General features: G+C 41.1%; 2 protein-coding genes across 3 annotated transcripts in view; one reads left to right on the top strand and one right to left on the bottom strand.

The window, feature by feature from the left end:
• The first annotated feature begins 396 nt into the window (after positions 1-396).
• On the top strand, positions 397-3,456 carry LOC130917183 (uncharacterized membrane protein C3orf80 homolog). The gene has a single exon (XM_057838310.1). It carries the CDS (start codon positions 534-536, stop codon positions 1,203-1,205), a length of 672 nt encoding a protein of 223 aa, XP_057694293.1. The 5' UTR covers positions 397-533; the 3' UTR covers positions 1,206-3,456.
• ift80 (intraflagellar transport 80 homolog (Chlamydomonas)) overlaps positions 2,463-11,846 on the bottom strand; it is a 67,804-nt gene continuing 58,420 nt past the window's right edge. Inside the window, exons 17-21 of one of the 2 annotated variants that reach the window (XM_057838307.1) lie at positions 7,819-7,990; positions 6,529-6,618; positions 6,218-6,390; positions 3,256-3,379; positions 2,463-3,043 (exon numbers count right to left, since the gene is read on the bottom strand). In XM_057838307.1, the coding sequence (XP_057694290.1) occupies positions 2,933-3,043; positions 3,256-3,379; positions 6,218-6,390; positions 6,529-6,618; positions 7,819-7,990 (670 nt within the window). In that variant the 3' untranslated portion in view covers positions 2,463-2,932. The remainder of the gene's footprint in view (positions 3,044-3,255; positions 3,380-6,217; positions 6,391-6,528; positions 6,619-7,818; positions 7,991-11,846) is intronic. The other variant, XM_057838308.1, reaches the window with a different exon arrangement.

Below are 11,846 nucleotides of genomic sequence, written 5' to 3'. Positions count from 1 at the left end.
TTTTTTATTTAAACTAATATAATATTTTTATGAGTAGCTAATATTTTTTCCTTAAATGGAATACCTAAATTTCCCCTGAGAGAATTAACAAAGGATATTTTATTTAAGCTTACATTGTGCTGTCATTCGCTGAGTTTGAAAAAGCAATGGATAAACAACCTATTTTGACTAGAAGCCTCAAATCACAAAGTAAAATACGTCGTCCGGGAAAAATGATACAGAAAAGAATCAACTACAATAGCTTGTTCACAGCGACTTGGCTCCATTGTTAAGTTGAATGGCTTGGCACGGATGTGTATTTGCGTTGGGACGTGGACGTGATCACAGCATCAGAAATTCATGATTCTCCCTCAATGATCCACTCCAATCACCGACGTCTTCCGGGGAGGAGGAAGAGGAGGGTGGAAAGGATGAAGAGGGAGGCTGGGTGCACCTGCTGCCCCGCGCTTCGCTGCAGTGAGAGTCGGACTAGAACACACGGTTACGAGAGGAACACCTGCCTTTAACGCTGCCGAACAGAACATCCGGCAACGATGCCCCGTCTGTGGGGCGGAGGCGGCGGAAGCACCGGCACCCTTTTCTCGGCGTGCCTCTTCTCCGTGTGTCAAGCCCTGCGGAGCTGCGGGGAGGTCCATTGCGCCGATGGCCAACAGTGCTGCCCGCCCATTGTCATCGGGAACGGGAGCAATAACGGTGGCGGCGGTGGAGGAGGTTCGACGGTTCGCTGCTGCAAGCTCCCGATCCACGTCTTCTTCGACAACGTGGGTTGGTTCACGCGGAAGTTGTCCGGCATCCTCATCCTGTTGCTGCTCTTCGCTATGGGCTACTTCATCCAGCGGATCGTGTGCCCGCGACCGCGCCGACACCCGCACGAGGAGCGCGGGGAGGAGCCCTCGCTTTTCCACGGCCACACGTCCGCCTCCCAGGACTCCCTGCTGGACCGCTATCCCGAGTGCAATCCGGTTGACTTTGCCTCACCCAACCTGCCAACCTACGACGAGGTCAAATATTTGCCCACGTACGAGGAGAGCATGCAAGAGATGCATCGGGACCGCTCCGACGACAACTTGCTGGCCGAAAACGAGACGAGCGGTCCGGGCAGATGCAGGGCGGCCGGGACGGGGGCTGGAGACCTCAGACTGGATGTCCTGGACGGCTCGGGAGGGCAACAGCCCAGCCCAAGGACATCTCGAAACTCTGTCTAATGGAAACCACACTCATTGAGACAATATCCTGTTAGTTTTCTTATAATTTTACTCTTAAGTGCAATTTCAACACCGAATGTTGACAATAAAATACACTAGAATCGCCTATTGTTTTTAGACGAGAACCTGAGTTATGTAATTAAATGACATGAGGATTAATCTGTATCGAAGACAACCACAAGTTGTGCAGCAGTCCAGCATCATATTTATGAGTCCTTATGCTGCGGCCCTTTTAAGTACCAAATTGTATTTAAAAGAACGCCCCGCTCAGGAATGGATCAACTTCGATTTCACTTAAAACTGACATCTGCCAACACAAACTTTTAAAAGTCTCTTGTGTCTTATCCAGGAAGACAGAAAGAGGAGGAGGGCCAGGCACCATCATTCATTCTGCAGGCATTGCTGCCTAATGAAATATGAGGTGACCTTTTTGCAACAATCCAAAAACCGCTCTTGACATCACATACATCACAGCTCCAAGATTAATGTCCTGTTTATGTGGATTAAAAAAGCAGGAGAATGTCATTTACTTAAAGTGAGTCGTGCATAGAAAAACAACTTATTTCTCCTTCAAGAACATTTCCCAATTAGAGAGACCAGACGGGTTTCTTTTTCGAAGCCGTGCAGCGCAGTGTGTGATTGCAGTGCCTCATGTAATCCAACACTGGCTGACCATGACTGATGGCCTTGCTCTGCCAGAGAGAAATCTGTGGGTGGATGGGGTTAGCACTTAGATGCACAAATCCATGTTTAGAACCCACTTAAGAGCCAGATGATAGGGGAGTGACCCCCGCAAAAGTGGCGGTCATTTTACGAGGCGTAAAGAGCTACAAATGCTTAGCGACTGTCTCGCATTCAGGACGATGTGAGGGCTCTCAAGTCGTCAAATGAAATTTTAACTAAGGGTCATATAAAACTGACATCTCCCCCCTGGCAGAACAAGGGCAGAGTTATGAGTCTTTTTTCCCCTTAGATAAATGTGTAATATGGAGACAAAATAAAAAAAGAAAATTCTTTAAACACAAAAATTCAGTGGGGAATATCATGTAGTTCCTTCAAACCAGTTATGAATGAGGGTAATATTAACTTCAATACACTACTGAAGTTAAATGTTCATGACATCTTTAAATTTGTTTCTTCAAATGCAATTCAGCTAAAAGTGAAAGTATGCATTTTAACAAGTTAAAACAATTGAAATGTCTTAAAAGGATTATTATTGATAAGTTACAACAAAATATGGGAAGGAAATACAAGAATGTGACAACTTAAAGAAGGACTATCAGTTTTATTCATTCATCCTTGTTTTTTTGTTTTGCAGAATGCATCATTTTTTAAACAAACTGTAAAAACATACTACATATAAACAAATCACAACTTCACAAGCATTACTTACAGACTACAAAGGCTGTCCAATATCGTTAGTGAATCTGAAATATTTGACATGTTATGAGAGGAAGGCCACAATGGTGTTTTTGCTGTGGAAATGTTTCAAATGTCTACTTTCCGGGGCACTGTATAACATGTAAAATCAATTCAAAATGATGCTGAAAAACCATAATTGTTCCCATTCATATCAAGTTTTCTTGAATACCTTAACAATAGATAGTGTTTGGGCCATCTTGTATTAGGCATTATTAAAAAAGAATGGGGTTCTTGCTTTTATTAGATTGACTGTGGAGCAGGTGCCTAAAGATGCACGCGAGGGAATCTGAAGAGTCCTATTCACATTAACGCCGCTGGGCCAGGACATTCCTGACAGACACGTTAGCAGCTTTCTCTCTCTCTTTGGACAACTCCATTTCGATCTTGGCTTGGATTTTTTCCCAATCCACCTCTACCTGAAAGAAATACAGACAGAAACATCATGAAAAGCCCATTTCCTGAGTTATATGGACAGTATGGAACTGATTAAGGCCAGTGTTTGATCAGATTGGATGTGTAAATTGTGGGTGAAAAACTTGTAAACAATGGTAGACTGTTAGAAAAACACCACATTTAAACTGCAAGTAATTGCTGCCCAAATCAATTAATACAAGCCTGTTTAGCTTACCCCTTTAGCGTACTGCAGGAACCTCTTATTGGTCTCCTTCCTGTTAAATGTCTGCAGGAACTTCTCCCTATAGGCGAGCACAGTGTCTACGTGGGTCTTGTGCTTGACTGCCAGCTCAAGCGCCCTGAAAATAAAATAATTCTGTCCACATTGGATGCTCAACAAGTCACATGCATTCAGTTACTCACACACACACACATAGAGTGCTGGCCAAAAGTATTGGCACCCCTGCAATTTTGTCAGATAGTGCTCAATTTCTCCCAGAAAATGATTGCAACAACAAATGCTGTGGTAGTAATATCTTCATTTATTTTGCTTGCAATGAAAAAACACAAAAGAGATAGAAAAAAAATGAAATCATTATCATTTTACACAAAACTCCAAAAATGGGCTGGACAAAAGTATTGGTACCGTCAGCCTAATACTTGGTAGCACAACCTATAAGACAAAATAACTGCGAACAACCGCTTCCAGTATCCATCAATGAGTTTCTTACAATGCTCCGCTGGAATTTTTGACCTTCTTTGGCCAACTGCTCCAGGTCTCTGAGATTTGAAGGGTGCCTTCTCCAAACTGCCATTTTCAGATGTCTCCACAGGTGTTCTATGGGATTCAGGTCTGGAATTATTGCTGGCCACTTCAGAAGTCTCCAGTGCTTTCTTTCAAACCATTTGCTAGTGCTTTTTGAAGTGTTTTTTTCGGTCATTGTACGGCTGGAAGACCCATGACCTCTGAGGGAGACCTAGCTTTCTCATACTGGCCCCTACATTATGCGGCAAAATGTGTTGGCAATTCTTCAGACTTCATTATGCCATGCACACGGTCAAGCAGTCTTGTGCCAGAGGCAGCAAAGCAACCCCGAAACATCAGGGAACCTCCGTCATGTTTGACTGTGGAGACAGTGTTCTTTTCGTTGAAGGCCTCTTTTTCCCCCCTGTAAACTATGTTGATGCCCTTTCCCAAAAAGCTCTACTTTTGTCTCATCTGACCACAAAACATTCTTACAAAACGTTTTTGTCTTTCTCAGGTTAAGTTTTGGCGAACTCAGCCTAGCTTTTTCATGTCTCTGGGTCAGAAGTGGGGTCCTCCTGGGTATCCTACCATAGAGTCCCTTTTCATTCAGACGCCGACTGATAGTACGGGGTTGAAACTGTTGTACCCTTGGACTGCAGGACAGCTTGAACTTGTTTGGATGTTAGTCGAGGTTCTTTATCCACCATCCGCAGAATCTTTCGTTAAAATCTCCCGTCAATTTTTCTTTTCCGTCCACATCTACGGAGGTTAGCCACAGTACCGTGGGCTTTACACTTATTGATGACACTGCACAGGGTAGACACAGGTCTTTGGAGATGGACTTGTAGCCTTGAGATTGCCCATGCTTCCTCACAATTTTGCTTCTGAAGTCCTCAGACAGTCATCTTTCTTTTCTTTTTTTTTCTTTTCTTTTCTCTTTTCTTCTTTCTTTTCTCCATCCTCAACATTGTATACATAAGGACACAGGACAAAGGTTGAGTCAACTTTAACCCATTTTAAGTGGCTGCACGTGTGATTTAGTCATTGCTACCATCTGTTATGTGCCACGGGTAAGTAACAAGTGCTGTTCCAATACGGTGCCAATACATTTGTCCTGCCCATTTTTGGAGTTTTGTGTAAAATATATTTTTTTCCCCAATCCCTTTTGTGTTTTTTCATTGCAAGCAAAATAAATAAAGGGCTGCAGCTATTGAATATTTTAGTAATCGAGTAATCGACTGAAAATTCTATCGATTAATAGAGTAATCGGATAAAACTTTTTTTTTTTTTTTTGGTAAAGAGCAATTATAAATAAACATGAGAAAAAAAGACATTTAATCCAATATTGAACCATTTTCAGTCAATCAATGTCTTTATTTTTGATGTACATTGTTGAAAACAGCTAACAATTGCATCTCAGATGTGACTAGAAAAAAAAAATGCAGCTTTCACTCAAAAAACTTCTAGATCTTATTAAAAAAAGAAACATATTTCTTACCTAAAAATGTAATTACGCTTGATAACACACATCACTTGAAAGCTACGTGTTTTCCCCACGTGTTTCAATTGAATTTCCATTTGTGTGAAGCTATTTTAAAGTTCTAGTTAAGTTTTAAGTTAGTCTAAACTGTAAGTGCTGATAGGATTTTGAGTTTTTGCAGTGTTCACAATAAATACCTGCTGTATTGGAGCACATTAGGGACCAGTGCTACTTGGTGTTTAATTCAGCAATGACTACTGAGCTAAAACTGACAGTTAGCTTAACTATGTTTTAATTTATATTTATCACTCTACATCGCTGTGTTTTTACAGATTAAATAAAGCCTGTATGTAAGACATGTTAGCCATGCATCGACAGTGGTCAAAATCAATAGAAACCTCGCCCTCCAAAGGGCTAACGTTACGTGAGCGAGTGGCGGTAACGTTATATTTATTAGCGCTGAGAAGTCTACTGCTTAAAGATGGCGGCTGTTTGCTAACACTGCTGAGACGCGGCCGAGTCTGTATTTGTATCTAGTCCTAAATGTATGCTATATCTATGAGACGCATCGGACACTACCTGCTACAACACTAGCATCATGTGGGTGTAGTTTTTAGCAACGACGGCGTAGTTTGTAGCGGCTGTCGGCTGCAGTAAGGTTTTTTTTTTTTTTTTTTTTTGCTTCTTCCTCTACGCACGTGATGTCAGCGCGTAGTCCTGCATTAAAAGTAGTCCGGGCAAAACGTGATGCTTAGAGCTGGCAAAATTAAACGATTCCTCCAGGTGTATAAAATTACTCGGATCAGTTTTTAAACTCGAGTTACTCGAGTATTCGTTTCAGCTACCAAAGCATTTGCAATTGCAATCATTTTTGGGAGAAATTGAGCATTATCTGACAGAATTGCAGGGGTGCCAATACTTTTGGCCAGCACTGTAAACGGGCCTACAAGCACCATGAAACTACTCTACCTGTCCCAATTGAACAAATCAATGTTGACTTGAATGGCCTGGTAGATGAGTCCAGCTTGTAATAGAGTGGCTTCAGCCTCTTGGACCTGCCCGCTGAACAGCAACAAGTGGGCCAAAGATGACTCCTTGGATGGCTGTTGCTTGATAAAGTTAATGTAATGCACTCGTGGTAACTGGGAGGTGAATGAGAAACAGGATGGTGAGGAAGAAAGAAGAAGATAAACATCCTCCCGCAGCTCGCCCACCGTGTATTCATTCCCGAGTGGCTCAAAAAGCGCTCCATTGACAGATCCATTAACGGATGCGCTTACCTCTCTAATAGCAGCGTAGGCCATCTCCGCAGTGGTCAGCTCTCTGTTGGCAATCGCCATGGCAGCCAGACATGCCCATAAAGACTGTTCCTACACGGACAAGGAAGCGTGACAAGAACACGTCGTCATCAAGTGCTACGTATAAGTTTAGCTTTTGACAATACAATTAGTAAAACTGATACAGCTTTGTAAATGAGTGTCATCTATGCTAATTTCCTTTAACCGATCAGGACAGTCAATGTCAACTGGAAGTGCTAAATGAACACCAAAGCGAGCATTCTTTCATCTCTTATTTGTTTAACTGCCCAAGAGCGGGAGGCGGGAGAGCGAAGGAGATAAAATACCACTAAAAAAATGTCGTAAACCATCTAAAACCTTCAGGCCATCTAACTTGGTATGTTCTACTGTATTACACACACCATTACAGATGTATGAATAAGTGTCTCATATCCCAAAAGGGCCTCATTGCCGCCATGCGAGAAGCCGGTGAAACACATGTCAAACAAGCAGACATTCTCTTCATGCAACACTTACGAGAGTAAACAAATGCGTCACCACTTTAGTCTTTACAGCCACTCTCATTAAAAATGGAGCCCATCACTGGCCAAAGTCACCGCTGTGTATTCCTCTCTTTAATCACTGTCTATTACCACGACAAACGACTCTAACGCGAAACCGCCGGCCGGAACACAACACTGTCATCGCAAGCCTGAGGTCACACAAATCAAACCAATCACGTATGTGTGACTTTGGTGTGTGTTTGTGTGTGCATCCAAACACGCTGTGCATCAACCTCGGAGGTGAACTCTTTCCAACAAACGCGATTCTGGGAAAAACCACTGAGCAACAAAACTCTTACCAGAAGTAAAGCTGCGGGAAAAGCATTGAAAACCTCTCGACATATCCTTTGTCCAATTCCTACTCTTAAAAACGAGAAACCAAGTTCTCTTAAGTTGTGGTTATGTGTCATGGGGCAAGCTAAAAAAAATCAAATCAAATAAAAAGTCCCGGCCTGTGTAGAATCCATACGGCTATGTGCATTTATGAGTGAGCCCTAGCGGGGCTAAATGTGGCAAATGGTGTCACCAGGCTAATTGAAGTCTAATTAAAGCCTGCTGGTCTGGGCAATAAACCTGTCTCTACCTTTTCATTTCCTACTTGTTGAAAGATGAATGCATGCTTGAGTGCTACACAAACCATAGGAAGTGCAACTGTGTCTGAACCTTAGCGTGTAGGGCATGTCAGATGCCAAAAGAACTAAATGTGACGTTTTTGCATTAAACATCTTACCTTCGCAAAGCGGCAGAGGCGAAGTGCATCCTCCCAGCGCGCTGAGCTGCTGTATTCATGTAGGAGCACGGCATAAGGTGGTACACTGGTGTACAGCAAGGAACCATCTCTTTGGCGGAATCGCACCTTAGTGTCCACATAGCTGAGAATGTGGGGTGCATGGCTGAACTCGCTTGGAAGTGAGAGGATAAGACATGTCAACACAAAATTGTGTTCCAAAGAGGTTTCAGCCCAACTAGGCATAGTCAGGTGTCTTCTTACTACCGGTATATCTGCTTTAATGTTATTTTAATAAATTAACTAATTGCCTGCCATTGACGGCTACAGAAGTCTAATCCATTTTGACTGGGAAGCTAAAGCCCCTGTGATGCAAATTTGTATAAATGAAAGATGATAGATGCTGGATAATTAGTTTTTAAAAATGTATAAAATGTAAAAACACATTGTGTGCATCACAGCAGAAAAAATCTTTTTTTAACAAAGTGAAAAGACTCAATTTATTTTTTACGATGTGTAACAGTGGAGAAAAACAATTGTCAATATTTACCAGAAAATAGGCAAAATAACTGTTGTCAGACATTTTTAATTGCCAGTACTATGGCTAGGCATCAAATGTATCTTCCATTCAACGGTGTAGATTTGGTCAATGGTGGAGATAGAACAGCATAACCTGTATGCGGGGCGGACTTGGCAATTTTGGTGCCTAAGGCAAACATATCCAGGGGCCTATTCATGGGTCAGGGGTTAAAAAGGTGAGAAGGGTGTGGAGGAAATATGTTCTTGTACACTAGGGCTGTCCTAAACGACAAATTTTCTCCTGATTAGTCAGCCGACTAGTTTTACGATTAACCGACTAATCTAATAATTTTCTTTTTTTTACTAATTGAGCAATGAAATTTTTGTTGACTCTTATTAATTCACAAATCTATTTTGGAACACTTAAATTCTTTATTAAAGTACAAATAATCATGTAAATAACAATAATTGATCACAAATAAACAACGAGGTTAAATGCTGATAGCATTTACTAGTGCAAAAGAATGGAAAGTAAACAGATTCAGAGCACTGACTTTGCCTTTCCAAAATTATTCATACCAAATCTTTAATTTTTTTTTTAGCAATATTATTATAGTATACTACTATATATAATAGTAGTATAATAATTATAATAATTATTCCTTGCCAATCATATTTGTCATGAAGAGTGTCATTTGAAAGCTATTCTTAGTGCAGAATCTGTATTATGTAGTATTTACTCAACATATTATAATATTAATTCTGAAGTATGTGGGATTAACTCCAGAAATCATTATTTATATGACAAACATGACGTGCTTTTGCTGTTTACCAGCTGTTGAGTGTTATTGTATGACTGATTGGAACTGTACTACATTGTTTCGCCACAGGGAGTGCTGTCGTGTATTTTATGTTCGGTGTGAAGAAGAGGAAGAAAGTTAAAAGAGGCATTAAAGGCCTGTTCTCAACTTCTCCCTCACTGCACTTTGGCTCTAATGGAGAGCACGTTCGCTCATGTGTTCGAAATAAACGATAGCCGACGTGCAAAGTAGCAAGTCAACTGTAAAAATAGCGATCTTAGTGGCGTGAAAACCTCGGGAGAGCTAAGTGAAGCTAAAGAACAGCTAAGCGGAGCTAAGCGATGCTAAACGCCGCTAAATGAAGCTAAGCGACTGACACTCAGTCCGTCGTCGTGGAACAGTCCATTGTAGTGCGTGTGTGTGTATGTGGGGGGGGGGGGGGGGGTAATGGTGGGGGAGAGATAATATAAATTGAGCATTCAAATGACTTTCTTTTTTGTTTTTTTTATTTGTTTGTTTGGCATGCTGACATAATTATACATGACGAATAGTTGGGGGTGCTGCTGGCTCTGGTGGCCCAAGCCGTTGCTCGTTGGGGCAAGGACAGCTGGATGGGGGCCCCCTACTGGTTGGGGGCCTAAGGCGATCGTCTACTTCGCCTGAATAGTAGATCCGCCTATGCCTGTATGTACACTTTTTGCTGGGGACGGGACATTAATAAGACCAAACAGATTATTGAACGGGGGTCAGGGCTACATTCTCATGAATATGAACGTAATTAATTGAAAGGCTAAATGATCAATGCAAAATAAATCTGTACTGACTTATACTTTCATGTGTAATGGTTCAGGTGATACAATGTTCGATTCAAACCTTTGTTTTCAAAAACTACAAAAGAAACATTTTGAAGAGCAAGTCACTTTATTAAAAATAACAGGAAGCTACCCGAGAATGGGTCCACTTCTGAGGGACACTGGAGCACCCCTGGACTCAAACTAAAGTATTGTAATATGAAAGTGATTTGGGAAAAAAATTTATGAAAAAATTTTTGAGATATCCAAGGACCGACCTACATCTGAAGAATACTAGACTACCCCAAGACTCAAACTAAAATACTCTCATGAAATTCTGATGTGTGATTTCATTTCATAGATTTATTTTTCAAGTCAGTATATGTTCATGTCAGTGTCCCCCTGAAGTGGACCAGTTGTTGGATAGCTCCCCGTTCTTTTTTTGTTTTTAAAGGTACTTGCACTCTGAAGCGCGTTGCAGTACCGTAATGCACAAAATACAAACAATGATCCAAATGAGGGACGGCTAACTTGACTTCGTTGTTCCTTGTCGAGGCTGGCCTGACCGCAGTAGTTTTGTAGGCTATCAAGTTCACACAGTTTAATATTATGCTAACTCTGAAGCAGGTCGAACTTTCGGTAGCAAAGTTAGTGGTGTTTCGCCCACCTCCACAACACTGATGTCTTTTTACATTACTTACAGTAAATAAATGCACTGGCACATTCAGCAAGTGAAAAGGGGTAAATGTAAGTGTGAACATAATGAAAATAACAATAATGGTAGGGTCAATTCTATCCTTACAACATATGGGAAGACAATCTAAACGACCTATCTAATGAACTAATTATATATTGCAAATAAGGTTGCGTAAAAGTTGGTGGGGACAATTTGAGCATCCTGAAAAGTTGTAAAGTCCTATGTCCCTACAGTCTATGCAAACCTATGCCCTTGCTCAGACTGTCCCGTCTACTCATCATCTCATCATGTATTTGCTATCCACTGTAGTACTGGCACGACTATTGGAGAAACAATCTTTAATGGACAAAGGAAGTGAAGCGAGCCTCGCCCAGGTCTCAGAAAACGAAAGGAGAACCACAGACACAGATTGCACATGCACAGAACCTATAAAGACTGTGCCTATTTTCTTACCTACCATTCCTGTTTGGAGTGAATCAGCTGCACGCGCGAGCCCTGACTGAAGTCACTGTTGTCACACACCGGCTGCCGGTCATTTTTTGTGTTTAAACATTGTTTTCTCCATTATAAGTGGTCTAAGAAATGTGCATTTTGCATATTTAAATACTTTGTGCCACCTTATTTCCATGAACGTATTTGTACTATCTGTCATCTTTTTAGATTGTCTGTAACTGTTAGCTGTTCTGTAAAGCAATTGTAGGCATTTTCTATTTTGCTTTTAAGTTTTGACGGATTTATTAAAACACTGCCTGTATTTGATTTATGTTGTCGACAGTTTTACTCACATTAGTGCTAGATTTGACCACACAGCTTGCATGATCCATAGCCTCAAGTATCTGCAACATCAATTATACCCACTTCTTAACTTAACCCTTTATGGTCATTTAATGTACACTACCGTTCAAAAGTTTGGGGTCGCTTAGAGATTTCCCCACTTTTGAAAGAAAAGCACCGCTTTTTTCAATGAAGATAACATTAAACTAATCAGATACAAATTAATTATTAGTGTGGTAAATGAATATTCTAGCTGTAATTGTTCAGTTTTTAATGCAATATCTACATAGTTGTGTGAAGGTAATTTCCAGCAAACATCACTCCAGTGATCTAATGGTACAGTGTTTTTGCTAATTGCGTTAGAAGCATAATCAATGATTAGGAAACCCTTGTGCAATTACATTGCCACTGTTGAAAACAGTGTAGCAGGTTAGAGAAGCTGTAAAACTG

The sequence above is a fragment of the Corythoichthys intestinalis genome, chromosome 6, assembly GCF_030265065.1.
Source record: "Corythoichthys intestinalis isolate RoL2023-P3 chromosome 6, ASM3026506v1, whole genome shotgun sequence".
In the NCBI taxonomy this organism is placed as follows: domain Eukaryota; kingdom Metazoa; phylum Chordata; class Actinopteri; order Syngnathiformes; family Syngnathidae; genus Corythoichthys; species Corythoichthys intestinalis.
The sequence above is the reverse complement of the archived record's forward strand: the minus strand, read 5'-3'. Positions and strand labels throughout refer to the sequence as shown.

What these genes read in the sequence shown, in the direction of transcription:
- LOC130917183 (XM_057838310.1), top strand. Translation starts at nt 534, where the DNA reads ATGCCCCGTCTGTGGGGCGGAGGCGGCGGAAGCACCGGCACCCTTTTC.